Source organism: Panulirus ornatus, chromosome 52 (assembly GCF_036320965.1).
Source record: "Panulirus ornatus isolate Po-2019 chromosome 52, ASM3632096v1, whole genome shotgun sequence".
NCBI lineage: Eukaryota > Metazoa > Arthropoda > Malacostraca > Decapoda > Palinuridae > Panulirus > Panulirus ornatus.
The window spans coordinates 7082814-7101501 of NC_092275.1; the positions used below are offsets into that span (position 1 = coordinate 7082814).

General features: G+C 43.0%; 1 protein-coding gene across 2 annotated transcripts; it reads left to right on the top strand.

Moving 5' to 3' along the window:
* The first annotated feature begins 1071 nt into the window (after positions 1-1071).
* Positions 1072-16340, top strand: LOC139765024 (sarcosine dehydrogenase, mitochondrial-like). Of its 2 annotated transcripts, none has more exons than XM_071692099.1 (4): positions 1072-1229; positions 13763-13894; positions 14456-14606; positions 16105-16340. In XM_071692099.1, the coding sequence occupies exons 2-4, from the start codon at positions 13778-13780 to the stop codon at positions 16323-16325; spliced, it is 489 nt and encodes a 162-aa protein (XP_071548200.1). In that variant the 5' UTR covers positions 1072-1229; positions 13763-13777; the 3' UTR covers positions 16326-16340. The 2 variants fall into 2 exon arrangements, with proteins under 2 accessions (XP_071548200.1, XP_071548201.1); XM_071692100.1 differs by lacking the exon at positions 1072-1229 and adding an exon at positions 10105-10213.
* Positions 16341-18688: the final 2348 nt, after the last annotated feature.

Sequence of the window (18688 nt, forward strand, 5' to 3'; positions counted from 1 at the left end):
ATTTCTAAATTGGCAACAGAAGTAACGGGACTATACTACACCCTAGAGGTCGTGTGCTCCTCGCTACACCCTAGAGGTCGTATACTCCTCGCTACACCCTAGAGGTCGTATACTCCTCGCTACACCCTAGAGGTCGTATACTCCTCGCTACACCCTAGAGGTCGTATACTCCTCGCTACACCCTAGAGGTCGTATACTCCTCGCTACACCCTAGAGGTCGTGTACTCCTCGCACACAAGTGGAGAGGAAGGTCCATCGCCCATAGACTCCTTGGTTAGTAGCGTTGAGGCCAAGCTTAACAGTGCACTCTGCTCCTCGCGGACTTCCTTATAAAATTTCAAGGACCTATTTGCATGCTCTGGTGCAGAGAGACAACAGGTAAACAAAGAAACAAAACCTATTTGGTCACATAGGCCGAGGGAATTGTAAGGCAATAGACGCACTGTTTACAAAACATAGGCCAAGACTTCTTTAAACCTGTAAGTAAAGAGATGAACTGTTTACAAGAGACTGATTGACAATTATCTAAATCCGTAAGTAAACAAACTATTTACAAGAGACTGATTATCACTTATCTAAGTCCGTAAGTAAACAAACTGCTTACAAGAGACTGATTGACACATCTAAATCCGTAAGTAAACAAACTGCTTACAAGAGACTGATTGACACATCTAAATCCGTAAGTAAACTGTTTACAAGAGACTGATTGACACATCTAAATCCGTAAGTAAACAAAGTGTTTACAAGAGACTGATTACCACTTATCTAAATCCGTAAGTAAACAAACTATTTACAAGAGACTGATTAACACTTACTAAATTCGTAAGTAAACAAACTGTTTACAAGACCATCTTCCCCATTCAGTATGAGAGGTGCCGGTAACCTCAAGTATCTGTGTTGTATACAGTGTTACGAATGCCTATCATAATCCATGATAGATAAGTAAAGATATCCAGCTATCCCGTTGATTCATGGCGGGGCCCAAGATACCGTACACGTTTAATAAATACGTAAAGTACATCTTGATACGACTGTTACACTCGCGATATGCTCGGTGGACCAATGAGAGCGTCGAGCCGGGCGGTCGGGCGCGGGGATATGAATCGCCAAGTTCAGTTCGTCATCACCTCCCAGGCCAGCGACATCGTGTGGGACGTGTTCAGGCAACATCTGTGTCGTCACTCTGCCCCCCACACCTGTCTCCATACTAACCCCACTCCATCTGTAAGGTAGGGCAACATTCAGACCACAGCAGGGTTATCACAGAAGGCCCGTTCATAGGAAACGGTTTAATACGGCAAAGCGTAGGTAACTGGCGCGTGGAGTGGATTAGAAAGTGAATAGAATTGGAACAGAGAGTTGGTTTCCTCTACAGATGTCTACGGAAGGGAGGGAAGGGGGAAGGTGTCTGTGCGTCTCTGGGTAGCGCAGTGACGGCAAAATATGATATGTTTGTATTTGTCTGAAAGTGGCAAATTGGTGAGGGGTCATGTTCGGTTCATTCCATGTTCGAAGCCCATAGTCAGAGACAGGAGTGAGTTCGGTGGTTCGAACCCACTGTTACCTTGGAGGAAGAGGAGGAAGAGGAACATGGATGTGAAGAATGAATATCAGATATGAAGGTCATGTAAGATAGCAGATAACGTAAGACTCTCGCGTGTCTTTGCTGGCGTCAGCCGGGTCGGGCGTCCTTCACTCTGCCACTCTCAGGTTTACCTCCACCTGGTAGGATGAACGCGCCCTTCGTAACCCTATCATACTCCGGGGCCGTTCAGTCGTATTCAGAGGTCGTATGTAAGATTTGTGTAATTGTGTCCACGGGTTTAAGGGCTGGTATAACATGGAAGAGTTGTTGCAAAGCCCCGTCACTCCAAACGCCATGAATTCTTAAATTTTTTTTTCCAAGTATGTTGTATTCTCTCTAGAAAAAAAAACCTTTTGTCATTTACCAAGTGATGATATTCAGGCTTGTGAAGAGGAAGGCTCCTGTAGTGTTGGGATAGTGTACCTCCAGAAGTGTTTTATTTATCATCACACATCTCTCTTACCCTTTTGTTACGTGCTCGATCAAAACTACATCACACCACATATTATTCTCGGAAATTTCATTCCCAACACATCCTCCCTCCTCCGCACATCCTCGTCGAAGGCCCCTGCCTTGCATCCATACAATATGGAACTAATATACCTTCAAATGTACCCATTTTTGCCCTCCTACATAACAGCCTTTCTTTTCACACGTTATTCAGAACTCTCAAAACCTTCGGCCCCATCACCCTCCCTATTGCTGGTTTCCACGATTCAGTAAAAAAACTTCACCACCTCTAGCTTTTCTCTTACCAAGCTCTCCCTAACTAACATGTCCCACTGCCTTGCTAAACCTAACACAATGCAAAACATTTCTGTGTAACCCCTAGTCTCCTCTGTACATGTTCGTACTGGCGCTTTACACCCTTGATGGAAACATCTCGCTGCTTGTGTTTTCCTCCCATACTTTATTTACACGAAACTTGACACAAGGCACCTCTTGTCAACCTTATAACATTCTTTCTGTAGATTCATAAATGCTCATACAAATCCTTATCTTTCTCTTACTTTGTCTCTCATACATTCTTTAAAACTAATGCCCCAATCTGATGCTGTGTACATGCCTTCATCATCTCGATAGCTGCCCTCCCATGCAACTTGGTAGGTATACTCAACAAACTTGTATGTCTGTAGTTTGAACTCCCGCTTTTTGTACCCCCTTTCCTTCATACAGTGGCACTAAACGTTCATTCCGCCAATCTTCAGGCACCTCACCATGATCCATACATACTTTGAAAATTCCTAATTGATAACACAGTCACCCCGTTTCTTAGATTAAGTTATACTCCTGGCAACGGGCCACACCTCGTCTTGCGCAATGCTTTCATCCAAAACACTGAGCATAACACAAGGAGGCATGTCTAGTGTGAGCAGGTAGTGACAGAAATGACTTGGAGGTATGATTGTATACTACAATCTGGCTTCATTATGGACACACATGTGTATGTTCCCTCTGCCGCTGTGAAGGTTTTACCGAATGTTTTTTTAAAAGTTACGTTCATGTCATTTTCATTGATCATATCATCTCAGGTTTGCCTGTTAAGAGCAATGGGAAGATCATCAGAATATGCGCGTTTAAAATCTTGCATTTTTTTTCCCCTTTCGTGACTGTTGTTGACCAATATTATGATACAATGTTGAAAGCGACCTCGAAAGTAATTTGTGTGTGATCACTTCTAGTATCACACATTATTATTGCAGCTTCAACATTATATATATATATATATATATATATATATATATATATATATATATATATATATATATATATATTTTGCTTTGTCGCTGTCTCCCGCGGTAGCGAGGTAGCGCAAGGAAACAGACGAAAGAATGGCCCAACCCACCAACATACACATGCATATACATACACGTCCACACACGCAAATATACATACCTATACATCTCAACATATACATATATATATACACACACACAGACATATACATATATACACATGTACATAATTCATACTGTTTGCCTTTATTCATTCCCATCGCCACCCCGCCACACATGAAATAAAAACCCCCTCCCCCCACATGTGTGCGAGGTAGCGCTAGGAAAAGACAACAAAGGCCCCATTCGTTCACACTCACTCTCTAGCTGTCATGTAATAATGCACTGAAACCACAGCTCCCTTTCCACATCCAGGCCCCACAGAACTTTTCATGGTTTACCCCAGACGCTTCACATGCCCTGGTTCAATCCATTGACAACACGTCGACCCTGGTATACCATATCGTCCCAATTCACTCTATTCCTTGCACACCTTTCACTTTCCTGCATGTTCAAGCCTCGATCACTCAAAATCTTTTTCACTCCATCTTTCCACCTCCAATTTGGTCTCCCATTTCTCCTCGTTCCCTCCACCTCTGACACATATATCCTCTTGGTCAATCTTTCCTCGCTTATTCTCTCCATGTGACCAAACCATTTCAAAACACCCTCTTCTGCTCTCTCAAGCACACTCTTTTTATTACCACATATCTCTCTTAACCTATCATTACTTACTCGATCAAACCACCTCACACCACATACTGTCCTCAAACATCTCATTTCCAGCACATCCACCCTCCTCCGCACAACTCTACCTATAGCCCACGCCTCGCAACCATATAACATTGTTGGAACCACTATTCCTTCAAACATACCCATTTTTGCTTTCTGAGATAATGTTCTTGATTTCCACACATTCTTCAACGCTCCCAGAACTTTCGCCCCCTCCCCCACCCTATGATTCACTTCCGCTTCCATGGTTTCATCCGCTGCCAAATCCACTCCCAGATAACTAAAACATCCCTGGGGATAGGGGAGAAAGAATACTTCTCCGCATTCCTCACGTGTCGTAGAAGGTGACTAAAGGGGACGGAAGCGGGGGGGCTAGAAACCCTCCCCTCCTTGTATTTTAACTTTCTAAAAGGGGAAACAGGAGTCACGCGGGGAGTGCTCATCCTCCTAGAAGAATCAGATTGGGGTGTCTATATATATATATATATATATATATATATATATATATATATATATATATATATATATATATATATATATTTTCTTTTCTTTTAAACTATCCGCCATTTCCTGCATTAGCGAGGTAGCGTTAAGAACAGAGGACTGGGCCTTTGTGGAATATCCTCACCTGGCCCCCCTCTGTTCCTTCTTTTGGAAAATTAAAAAAAAGAAAAAAAAAACGAGAGGGGAGGATTTCCAGCCTCCCGCTCCCTCCCCTTTGAGTCGCCTTCTACGACACGCAGGGAATACGCGGGAAGTATTCTTCATCCCCTATCCCCAGGATATATATATATATATATATATATATATATATATATATATATATATATATATTTTTTTTTTTTTTTTTTTTTTTTTTTTTTTATACTTTGTCGCTGTCTCCCGCGTTTGCGAGGTAGCGCAAGGAAACAGACGAAAGAAATGGCCCAACCTCCCCCCCCCCATACACATGTACATACACACGTCCACACACGCAAATATACATACCTACACAGCTTTCCATGGTTTACCCCAGACGCTTCACATGCCTTGATTCAATCCACTGACAGCACGTCAACCCCTGTATACCACATGACTCCAATTCACTCTATTCCTTGCCCTCCTTTCACCCTCCTGCATGTTCAGGCCCCGATCACACAAAATCTTTTTCACTCCATCTTTCCACCTCCAATTTGGTCTCCCTCTTCTCCTCGTTCCCTCCACCTCCGACACATATATCCTCTTGGTCAATCTCTCCTCACTCATTCTCTCCATGTGCCCAAACCATTTCAAAACACCCTCTTCTGCTCTCTCAACCACGCTCTTTTTATTTCCACACATCTCTCTTACCCTTACGTTACTTACTCGATCAAACCACCTCACACCACACATTGTCCTCAAACATCTCATTTCCAGCACATCCATCCTCCTGCGCACACCTCTATCCATAGCCCACGCCTCGCAACCATACAACATTGTTGGAACCACTATTCCCTCAAACATACCCATTTTCGCTTTCCGAGATAATGTTCTCGACTTCCACACATTTTTCAAGGCTCCCAAAATTTTCGCCCCCTCCCCCACCCTATGATCCACTTCCGCTTCCATGGTTCCATCCGCTGACAGATCCACTCCCAGATATCTAAAACACTTCACTTCCTCCAGTTTTTCTCCATTCAAACTCACCTCCCAATTGACTTGACCCTCACCCCTACTGTACCTAATAACCTTGCTCTTATTCACATTTACTCTCAACTTTCTTCTTCCACACACTTTACCAAACTCAGTCACCAACTTCTGCAGTTTCTCACATGAATCAGCCACCAGCGCTGTATCATCAGCGAACAACAACTGACTCACTTCCCAAGCTCTCTCATCCCCAACAGACTTCATACTTGCCCCTCTTTCCAGGACTCTTGCATTTACCTCCCTTACAACCCCATCCATAAACAAATTAAACAACCATGGAGACATCACACACCCCTGCCGCAAACCTACATTCACTGAGAACCAATCACTTTCCTCTCTTCCTACACGTACACATGCCTTACATCCTCGATAAAAACTTTTCACTGCTTCTAACAACTTGCCTCCCACACCATATATTCTTAATACCTTCCACAGAGCATCTCTATCAACTCTATCATATGCCTTCTCCAGATCCATAAATGCTACATACAAATCCATTAAATATATATATTTATATTTAAGGTGCTTTATACATGACAGCTAGAGACTGAGTGTGAACGAATGTGGCCTTTGTTGTCTTCTTAGCGCTATCTCGCGTACATACGGGGTGAGGGGGTTGTTATTTCATGTGTGGCGGGTTGGCGACGGGAATGAATAAGGGCAGACAGTATGAATTATGTACATGTGTATATATGTATATGTCTCTGTGTGTATATATATGTATACGTTGAGATGTATAGGTATGTATATGTGCGTGTGTGGACGTGTATATATATATACATGTGTATGTGGGTGGGTTGGGCCATTCTTTCGTCTGTTTCCTTGCGCTACCTCGCAAACGCGGGAGACAGCGACAAAGAGAGATGGGTGATTATTGGTGCATATGCACCTGGGCATGAGAAGAAAGATCATGAGAGGCAAGTGTTTTGGGAGCAGCTGAATGAGTGTGTTAGTGGTTTTGATGCACGAGACCGGGTTATAGTGATGGATGATTTGAATGCAAAGGTGAGTAATGTGGCAGTTGAGGGAATAATTGGTATACATGGGGTGATCAGTGTTGTAAATGGAAACGGTGAAGAGCTTGTAGATTTATGTGCTAAAAAAGGACTGGTGATTGGGAGTACCTGGTTTAAAAAGAGATATATACATAAGTATACGTATGCAAGTAGGAGAGATGGCCAGAGAGCGTTATTGGATTACGTGTTAATTGATAGGCGCGCGAAAGAGAGACTTCTGGATGTTAATGTCCTGAGAGGTGCAACTGGAAGGATGTCTGATCATTATCTTCTGGAGACGAAGGTGAAGATTTGTTGAGGTTTTCAGAAAAGAAGAGAGAATGTTGGGGTGGAGAGAGTGGTGAGAGTAAGTGAGCTTAGGAAGGAGACTTGTGTGAGGAAGTACCAGGAGAGACTGAGTACAGAATGGAAAAAGGTGAGAACAAAGGAGGTAAGGTGAGTGGGGTAGGAATGGGATGTATTTAGGGAATCAGTGATGGATTGCGCAAAAGATGCTTGTGGCATGAGAAGCGTGGGAGGTGGGCAGATTAGAAAGGGTAGTGAGTGGTGGGATGAAGAAGTAAGATTATTAGTGAAAGAGAAGAGAGGCATTTGGACGATTTTTGCAGGGAAATAATGCAAATGAGTGGGAGATGTATAAAAGAAAGAGGCAGGAGGTCAAGAGAAAGGTGCAAGAGGTGAAAAAAGGGCAAATGAGAGTTGGGGTGAGAGAATATCATTAAATTTTAGGGAGAATAAAAAGATGTTTTGGAAATAGGTAAATAAAGTGCGTAAGACAAGGGAACAAATGGGAACTTCAGTGAAGGGGCTGATGGAGAGGTGATAACAATTAGTGGTGATGTGAGAAGGAGATGGAGTGAGTATTTTGAAGGTTTGTTGAATGTGTTTGATGATAGAGTGGCAGATATAGGGTGTTTTGGTCGAGATGGTGTGCAAAGTGAGAGGTTTAGGGAAAATGATTTGGTAAACAGAGAAGAGGTAGTAAAAGCTTTGCGGAAGATGAAAACCGGCAAGACGGCGGGTTTGGATGGTATTGCAGTGGAATTTAATAAAAAAGGGGGTGACTGTATTGTTGACTGGTTGGTAAGGTTATCTAATGTATGTATGATTCATGGTGAGGTGCCTGAGGATTGGCGGAATGCTTGCATAGTGCCATTGTACAAAGGCAAAGGGGACAAAGGTGAGTGCTCAGATTACAGAGGTATAAGTTTGTTGGGTATTCCTGGGAAATTATATGGGAGGGTATTGATTGAGAAGGTGAAGGCATGTACAGAACCTCAGATTGGGGAAGAGTAGTGTGGCTTCAGAAGTGGTAGAGGATGTGTGGATCAGCTGTTTGCTTTGAAGAATGTACTTGAGAAATACAATGGGATTTGTATGTAGCATTTATGGATCTGGAGAAGGCTTATGATAGTTGATAGAGATGCTCTGTGGTAGGTATTAAGAATATATGGTGTGGGAGGCAAGTTGTTAGAAGCAGTGAAAAGTTTTTATCGAGGATGTAAGGCATGTGTACGCGTAGGAAGAGAGGAAAGTCATTGGTTCTCAGTGAATGTAGGTTTGCGGCAGGGGTGTGAGATGTCCCCATGGTTGTTTAATTTGTTTATGGATTGGGTTGTTATGGAGGTGAATGCAAGAGTTTTGGAAAGAAGGGCAAGTATGCAGTGTGTTGTGGATGAGAGAGCTTGGTAAGTGAGTCAGTTGTTGTTCGCTGATGATACAGCGCTGGTGGCAGATTCATGTGAGAAACTGCAGAAGCTTGTGACTGAGTTTGGTAGAGTGTGTGAAGAAAGTTGAGAGTAAATGTGAATAAGAGCAAGGTTATTAGGTACAGTAGGGTTGAGGGTCAAGTCAATTGGGAGATAAGTTTGAATAGAGAAAACTGGAGGAAGTGAAGTGTTTTAGATATCTGGGAGTGGATTTGGCAGCGGATGGAACCATGGAAGCGGAAGTGAATGATAGGGTGGGGGAGGGGACGAAAGTTCTGGGAGCCTTGAAGAATGTGTGGAAGTCGAGAACATTATCTCGGAAAGCAAAAATGGGTATGTTTGAAGGAATAGTGGTTCCAACAATGTTGTATGGTTGCGAGGCGTGGGCTATGGATAAAGTTGTGCGGAGGAGGGTGGATGTGCTGGAAATGAGATGTTTGAGGACGATATGTGGTGTAAAGTGGTTTAATCGAGTAAGTAATAATAGGGTAAGAGAGATGTGTGGTAATAAAAAGTGTGGTTGAGAGAGCAGAAGAGGGTGTTTTGAAATGGTTTGGTCACATGGAGAGAATGAGTGAGGAAAGATTGACCAAGAGGATATATGTGTCAGAGGTGGAGGGAACGAGGAGAAGTGGGAGACCAAATTAGAGGTGGAAAGATGGAGTGAAAAAGATTTTGAGTGATCGGGGCCTGAGCATGCAGGAGGGTGAAAGGCGGGCAAGGAATAGAGTGAATTGGAACGATGTGGTATACCGGGGTCGACGTGCTGTCAATGGATTGAACCAGGGTATGTGTAGCGTCTGGGGTAAACCATGAAAAGTTCTGTGGGGCCTGGATGTGGAAAGGGAGCTGTGGTTTCGGTGCATTATTACATGACAGCTAGAGATTGAGTGTGAACGAATGGGGCCTTTGTGTCTTTTCCTAGCTCCACCTCGCACACATGAGGGGGGAGGGGGTTGTTATTTCATGTGTGGCGAGATGGCGATGGGAATGAAAAAAGTCAGACTATGAATCATGTACATGTGTATATATGTATATGTCTGTGTGTGTATATATATGTATACGTTGAGATGTATAGGTATGTATATTTGCGTGTGTGGACGTGTATGTATATACATGTGTATGTGGGTGGGTTGGGCCATTCTTTCGTCTGTTTCCTTGCGCTACCTCGCTAACGCGGGAGGCAGCGACAAAGCAAAATGAAAAAATGAATATATATATATATATATATATATATATATATATATATATATAGTATACTATCAACGAGATTCTTATTTGTACTTAGAGCTAAATCTATTTCCTTTGTAAGTTAATGGACAAATTGCATTAGAACACTATCGAACAAATGTTGGTAGAATCCACGACCAAAGTTACTGGAGAGTGGTCCTCATCTTCACAAAAGGTTTATGGTTTGTCTCCATATTCCATGGCAGATATCCATTCCCTTCTCCATCTTGCAGCATTTCATTCAGCTCTGCTGAAGTAATGGCTATGCAACTCGGTGGTGTGAAAACACTGCTGCCAACTATGTGGGAGAGCGTGTGGGCTGTGGAGTTGTATGTGGATGCCAACAATGTTGGAGAAGCGATGGGCCTCTGCTGCACCAGATGCAGTAGCCTCGACTTGTTGTGGAGTGGCACAGGTGTTTTGTGTGGTCTAAGACACCTTGGTAATGCGGTTCGCTTGCCTCGGTCCTCCTCCTCGGCATATTGCAAGATGGCAAAGGTGTTCATGTCATGCTCAATTGTGTGGTGAATGAGGACTGTGAAAGAAGTAGAGGTGAAACATGACATGAAATGCAGTCATGGAAACTTGTATACTAGCTTTAACACTTAGTTTTTACGTAGATTGGGAGATGGTTCAGTAAACCGGAGCCAGGGCATTGTGGAGACAGGTTCTATGGAATTTACAATGAAGGAGTTGGAACGTGGTTACATCCTGTCCTAAATGCAGAAGAAATGACAAGAAAGAGGAAGAAAACGTCTTTGATAAAAGATATAAAAAAAAACAAAGGAGCTTCGAGATAATGCAGTGGAAAATATGTAGACGGAGCTTCAGCCATCCAGTATTTTTCAAGATCTAAGCAAGCATGGATAAGATAAGAAGGAGAAAGACTTTGAAAGTATTGTTGATAAGGCAGGAGGAAAAAGTAAACTTTTCCATGAATTCATCAGGAGTCTGTTGTCTGTTAAGGATCAGCTAATCAGGCTAAGGGATTCGTAGGGAATGATCATTATTTAGGACATAAAGATATACGTGAGGAACTCGATAACAAGTTCAAAAGTGTTATTACAGTGGAAGACACTGTAGCTCCAACAACAGTGAGATGGGGAGAAGGTTTTGGCAAACATTATGTTTAGAAAAAATTGCTGACCAAATAGCTAAAGTTCCTCGATTCTTACAAGGTCCTGGTGGAATTTCGCTGTGCTGACGGTGTGTTCAGTGACGCTAGATAAGAAGCGAACACCATAACTGTCGAAATGAAAAGGAGGCGGGAGGGGGCACAGAGTCACAGACTGGTCTTACAGCCAAGTATGATCTTTTAGGTTCTAGAAAAGATAATCGAAAAGCAAATGGATTACTTACTATAGGGGAGTAATTGCTTAAGTGAGAAACGACATGGTTTTAGGGGTAGGAGGTCATGTGTAACAAACCCCTTAAAATTTCTACGAGAGAGCGAATTCTTAGACCAAAAAGGAGGGCTGGGTGGATCGTTTATATCTAGACTGTCAGAAAGCATTTGACGCTGAGCAGCGTCGGAGGCTGCGTAAGAAACTGTATCACCAGGTGGGAATAGTGGAGAACCTTCAACATGGGATAGAAGATTATCGTAGAAGGAAAAGAGGACACGTGTAAGAGGAGCCTTCACCAAATAGGTCCAATTAATCGGTGGGGTGACGTAGGGTTCTGTGCTGGGACTTTCACTCTTCCTGATCTATGCAAATGACTTGCCCTGAAGGTATGGAATCTCTCTCGAATATATGTACAGATGATGCAAAAGTTATGTTGGAAGTGAAAAGTGAGGAGGATTGCATCGGCTTGTAGTGGGACCTAAACAGACTCCAAAATTTAGTCTGGTACATGGTTGATGAAATTCGATTCAAGAAAAAGTAAAGTAATGATTGGACAAAGTGAAAGGAGGTCTCGATAAGACAAGATGTAATCTTCAGGGGAACAGATAAGGAGACATACTGTGTGCTTGGATAAAGAAATATTTAGTAAGCTGTTCATATTTGAATTAAGACCAAGACTAGAATGTGGTTTTGATGTTTGGTCACCCCACCTAAAGAAGCACAAAGAGCTAATGCAGAAGGTCCAGAGGAGGGTAACAAAGAATCAAGAGAGCTGAGTTGCACGGAAAGGCTAAAAACTTTGAATATGTCCTTTTTGGAAGAGAGAAGGAAGGGTGGGTGACCTAATCACAACCTTTTTGACAACACATCATGATGGTAGACAGTGAACTTGGAGAGATGGAGGGACAGAGCACCCACAGGACATAACATGAGACTAAACAAAAAACTTGGGGAAAAAGATGGAAAGAAGTACTTACGTAGTATGAGAGTGGTAGATGAGTGAAGTAGACTGCCAAAGGACATGATTACTAATAACAGGATGCATGATTTAAAGTGTAAGATGATAGAGAATATTCTCGAGATGGGGCCCCCTCGAGTGCCAAACTTCCTCCACGTATTGTACATCACAAACTGGTAATTATCGTGCTTAGGGCCTCGTAGTGGATCGCTTCTGGCGTTTCCTGTGACATCTCGTTATCGTTTCTGTGTTCGACAATGTTATTACAGTATTAACGTTCGCTGGCGAACATCCACACACGATTTCTCGTCTGATTGTTTGGTACGTTTCGAATCTTTATCATTTATGTTCATTCGTGTTTCAAAAGTGTCCAAGTACAGGAAAATCAGTGTGTATGAGTCTGATATTCCTCTCATAAACATGATAATGATATCTTAGTAATTGGGTTCGTTTTGTCTGTGTATTTTCTTTTGAGTCTGTTTTCGTTTTGTGTTCTTGTTTGTTTCTATTGAGCGTCTATTTAGATTTTCTGACGATATTAGTCGACCCTTTTTTTTCTATTTCGGTTTTCTTCCATAACCACATGACATTTTGTAGAAGTAAACTCGTCCCTTCAGTTTTCCAAACCTCATTTCTGAGCTGTGTATGATGCAATTACTCTTTAGAATATTTCCAAAGTAGTGAGTTATGCTCGTTTGTCTTATTTCGGTAAAGATATTTTGAATATCTATCATCGAATATGGCATAAGGAAGACATATCATTAAGTCTACAAGAAAATCGGCAAATATTCTTCAGTACCCACTTACCCCTAACAACTGTTGTAGAATTGTTGAATTCAAGTGTAACCGTATTTTTATTCCTGACTGCACATAAGATCAACCTTCGCTTGAAGATTTTCTTGTTCGTGTTTTTTTTCTTCTAACAGTTGTGACGTGATCTGGACTTTTAAAGTGTTGGCATAATCTATCAGCGAAATTAATTCTGTGGCGTGAGCGGTCAATGTGCCTCGCCATGGCAATGTTCGAGGAGGGAAATGGTCGTTATGTGTATGACACAGAAGGTCGATGTGGTTGTCCATAACAACTCGAAGCAAGGCCATCGAGGCTGACTTGTTTCTGTGATCTCAAACCTCTTATATACAGAAGGAGGTGGAGTGGTTGACGACCACCTGCATCACCTATACGATCATCCACCATCATCCCACCACAATTGTTTGCCCAAACCATTATACCAACACATTGATCTGCTTGTAAAAGCAGCGGTACCACCACTGGCAGTGTTTCAACCACAACTTCAACCACAACTACCAACATCCAGGCCACGTATAGGACCATCACCACTGCTCGGGATAATACACCACCACCACCACCACCACTTTAAAGCAAACAAGTGAAATATCTCCCACCACACACACACACACACACACACATCACTAAGATGACAATCAGGATCCCTACCACAATTCTACCACCACCACAGTCGTCACTGCCGCCCCTAAGAACCGGCTAAGGATCACCACAGCAAATCACATTAATATGACAACTCCAGTAATCACTTGGCTTTTAGAAGTACTCTGCTATGGTTGTGTGCTATCATATCTAACGTTATCAATAGCGTATTGTAGTCAAGGTTATCACTGATTTGGTTCCCTACGGTACATGTTATCTTGGATATAGTGTAGGGACATGGCAACAGAGACCTGGCGGGTACCTCAATGTGTGTTATCTCTGGCTCCCTCACAGTGAGGCAGGGGAACGATGGCGTCAATTCTGGTGAGGAGGAAGGTGCTGGACGCTGGCAGGAGGCTGCATGGTGTTGTGGCTCTGAGGGCGGTGAGCGGGGCGACGGGCGTGCCAAACAAAACCAACATAAAGGTCGGTAAACACTCAGGGTCAGGGTTCTTATACTTCACCGAAAAGGTCAGTCCTTAGGTAAGGTCAGAAACCGCTACACCGAACCACATGATGGAAAGTTATATGGATAGGGACAAGGTCCTTACTGGATTAAGACGAGGTCAGGAATATCTCTCTAAGTTACCACATGAAGGTCAGTACTCGGATAGAGAAGTGATCTTCATCAGACAAGATCAGTGTCTACACTTAATAGTTAAAAAGGTAAGTGTTGAAAGTCATCCCCCCTCCGCCGCTTTTCAGACCACCGCTCGGGCTAACCCTTGGTAGCACAGCACGGAGATGGTTCGTAGTCCAACAAGGCCACTGCCCTAACCACAGTCCGTTGAGATAAGAAGTAGAGACACATCATAAATGAAATATCTACCATCACTTACTTTGGTACTACGATCGTGGCATCTTAAAAGTAGAAAGTACTTTAAAGTACTTTTTCCCTCCCGTGTCGTTCTTTGAAGTATTATGGCAGATCTTTTTAATGCTGAGAATCATTTATGTTTTAAAGAATAATATTATCTCTGTGTCCAGGAGAAGGATGTCTCCGGCGTGGCCTCCATACCGTCTGAGGCTGACGTGGTGGTGATCGGAGGAGGCATCGTGGGATGCAGTGCCCTGTACCACCTGGCCAAACTTGGGGTCACGAACGCAATTCTTCTCGAGGCTCATAAGCTAACTGCAGGTACCTGCTACACACACACACACACACACACACACACACACACACACACACACACACTCTGTAGGTGTTCCACACTGTAGGTGTACCTAGAACATACATTGTACGTACCTAGAACGTACACTGTAGGTACCTAGAACACACACACACACACACTGCAGGTACCTACAACACTCGGTATAGGTGTTCCACCCTGATTTTACCTACTGCACACACACCCACACACACTGTAGAAGTTCCACACTGTTACCTACTATACCGGAGGAGTTCCACACTTAGGTGTTCCACCCTGTAGGTACCTACTACACACACTGTAGGTGTTCCACACTGCAAGTACCTACTACACACACTGTAGGTGTTCCACACTGCAGGTACGTACCTACTACACTCACACTGTAGGTGTTCCACGCTCTCTGTATATGCACTACAACCTGCAGGTTCCTCTGTTTTGACTATGTACCACACAGGTTGTGACTGGACACTATCACACTCTGTTTGTAGGTATTCCACGTTTGCTTCCGTACACACAGTTTATACTTTACGGTTCGTGCAGAAAACCTCAACATTGTAGATATGTTGCTGTTGGCAATTTTCTTAAGTTGTTTTACACACACACACACGTAAAGCTTGATAGAGCCTCCTAATTGCTTCACATGATGTGTCTACCCCTAACACTGTGGCTTACTGTACCTTGTGTAAATAACACGAATGCAAAATTTGTCATTGTGGGAGTATAGTCTTGAGCCCATAAAAGTTCTTCCCCCTTCGACTGTGTTAACTGGAACTACATATATACATAGAATGGAACTACGTATATACATAAGTCTAGGATCCCTCGCTGGAAGACTGCGTGTGTGGTTACCTAATTACTTGTTTATACAGTACGGGAGAGGCAGTTTTACACTCATGGAGGGGCCCCCATCTCTTGTGAACGTTCCATACTGTCATACAAATTAAGTTTATGGTTGCTGTCTGTGTAAACACTGTGTGTGTGTGTGTGTGTGTGTGTGTATAGAACCTGCGATAACACTAGATACAGTGTTCTACACTTCTTGTTCCCGCCACTGAGCCAGGTAAGTGTGTTGAAACTTTCTTCCTCCTCGCTGAAGTGAGGTTGCTACACTTCGTGTACACTTCACTGAACTCTGTGGGTGTGTACACTTCTCATTCACTACACTGAGGCAAGTGGGTGTATCTCCTACACTACACTGAACTCTGTGGGTGTATACACTTCTAATTCACTACACTGAAGCGAATGAGTGTATCTCCCACACTGAACTAAGTTGTGCGACACCGAGAGCTCGCTACACTGAATGAGCGAGTGTACTACACCTCCTCTCGTTCACTACACTGAAGTGGCTGTGTACTACACCTCCCATCCTCTACACTGAAATGGTTGTATACTACACACCCTTTCGTTCTCTACACTGAAGTGGCTGTGTACTACACCTCCTCCCGTTCTTTACATTGATGCAAGTGTATATATCTTATACTTTTCCAGGGACTACTTGGCACACTGCTGGGCTGATGCACCTGTTGAACTGGAGCGAGACTGACTTCCTGCTGAAGAACATCACATACAAACTGCTTCTGGGGCTGCAAGAAGAGACAGGGGTCGACCCAGGCTGGAACAGTAATGGGTCCATGTACATCGCCTCAAAGAAGGTAGCTCCACTCGGAAGTAAAGAAGAGGAGTTTTTCTTTTTGTGCTTTGCTTTGTAAGAAAATCATATATGTTGGAGGTGGAAAGATGGAGTGAAAAAGATTTTGAGCGATCGGGGCCTTAACATGCAGGAGAGTGAGAGGCGTGCAAGGAATAGAATGATTTGGAACGTATCGCGGTCGACGTGCTGTTAATGGACTGAACCAAGGCATGTTAAGCGTCCGGGGTAAACCCATGGAAAGGTCTATGGGGCCTGGATGTGGATAGGGAGCTGTGGTTTCGGTGCATTACATATGACAGCTAGAGACTGAGTGTGAACGAATGTGGCCTTTTTTGTCTGTTTTCCTGGCGCTACCATGCTGAAGCAAGGGGTAGCGATGCTGTCTCCTGTGGGCGAGGTAGAGCCGGAAAATGGTTCTAATGGGATGTAATGATATCTGGGAAAGTTTGATAATTTCCTGCAATTTGAGGCTGATAGTGTTTCATATCTTGTGATTGAGACACGGAAGATCATAATGTTTCGCAAGATTTTGAATCTACTTCCGATTGCTATCGATGGTTTATATATATATATATATATATATATATATATATATATATATATATATATATATATATATATATATATATATATATATATATACCTGGGAATACCTGGTTTAAAAAGCGAGATATACATAAGTATACGTATGTAAGTAGGAGAGATGACCAGAGAGCGTTATTGGATTTCGTGTTAATTGACAGGCGCGCGAAAGAGAGACTTTTGGATGTTAATGTGCTGAGAGGTGCAACTGGAGGGATGTCTGATCATTATCTTGTGGAGGCTAAGGTGAAGATTTGTATGGGTTTTCAGAAAAGAAGAGTGAATGTTGGGGTGAAGAGGGTGGTGAGAGTGAGCGAGCTTGGGAAGGAGACTTGTGTGAGGAAGTACCAGGAGAGACTGAGTACAGAATGGAAAAAGGTGAGAACAATGGAAGTAAGGGGAGTGGGAGAGGAATGGGATGTATTTAGGGAATCGGTGATGGATTGTGCAAAAGATGCTTGTGGCATGAGAAGCGTGGGAGGTGGGTTGATTAGAAAGGGTAGTGAGTGGTGGGATGAAGAAGTAAGATTATTAGTGAAAGAGAAGAGAGAGGCATTTGGACGATTTTTGCAGGGAAAAAATGAAATTGAGTGGGAGATGTATAAAAGAAAGAGACAGGAGGTCAAGAGAAAGGTGCAAGAGGTGAAAAAGAGGGCAAATGAGAGTTGGGGCGAGAGAGTATCATTAAATTTTAGGGAGAATAAAAAGATGTTGTGGAAGGAGGTAAATAAAGTGCGTAAGACAAGGGAGCAAATGGGAACTTCAGTGAAGGGCGCTAATGGAGAGGTGATAACAATTAGTGGTGATGTGAGAAGGAGATGGAGCGAGTATTTTGAAGGTTTATTGAATGTGTTTGATGATAGAGTGGCGGATATAGGGTGTTTTGGTCGAGGTGGTGTGCAAAGTGAGAGGGTTAGGGAAAATGATTTGGTAAACAGAAAAGAGGTAGTAAAAGCTTTGCGGAAGATGAAAGCCGGCAAGGCAGCAGGTTTGGATGGTATTGCAGTGAAATTTAATAAAAAAGGGGGTGACTGTATTGTTGACTGGTTGGTAAGGTTATTTAATATATGTATGACTCATGGTGAGGTGCCTGAGGATTGGCGGAATGCGTGCATAGTGCCATTGTACAAAGTCAAAGGGGGTAAGAGCGAGTGCTCAAATTACAGAGGTATAAGTTTGTTGAGTATTCCTGGTAAATTATATGGGAGGGTATTGATTGAGAGGGTGAAGGCATGTACAGAGCATCAGATTGTGGAAGATCAGTGTGGTTTCAGAAGTGGTAGAGGATGTGTGGATCAGGTGTTTGCTTTGAAGAATGTATGTGAGAAATGGATTTGTATGTAGCATTTATTGATCTGGAGAAGGCATATGATAGAGTTGATAGAGATGCTCTGTGGAAGGTATTAAGAATATATGGTGTAGGAGGAAAGTTGTTAGAAGCAGTGAAAAGTTTTTATCAAGGATGTAAGGCATGTGTACGTGTAGGAAGAGAGGAAAGTGATTGGTTCTCAGTGAATGTAGGTTTGCGGCAGGGGTGTGTGATGTCTCCATGGTTGTTTAATTTGTTTATGGATGGGGTTGTTAGGGAGGTGAATGCAAGAGTTTCGGAAAGAGGGGCAAGTATGAAGTCTGTTGGGGATGAGAGAACTTGGGAAGTGAGTCAGTTGTTGTTCGCTGATGATACAGCGCTGGTGGCTGATTCATGTGAGAAACTGCAGAAGCTGGTGACTGAGTTTGGTAAAGTATGAGAAAGAAGAAAGTTAAGAGTAAATGTGAATAAGAGCAAGGTTATTAGGTACAGTAGGGTTGAGGGTCAAATCAATTGGGAGGTAAGTTTGA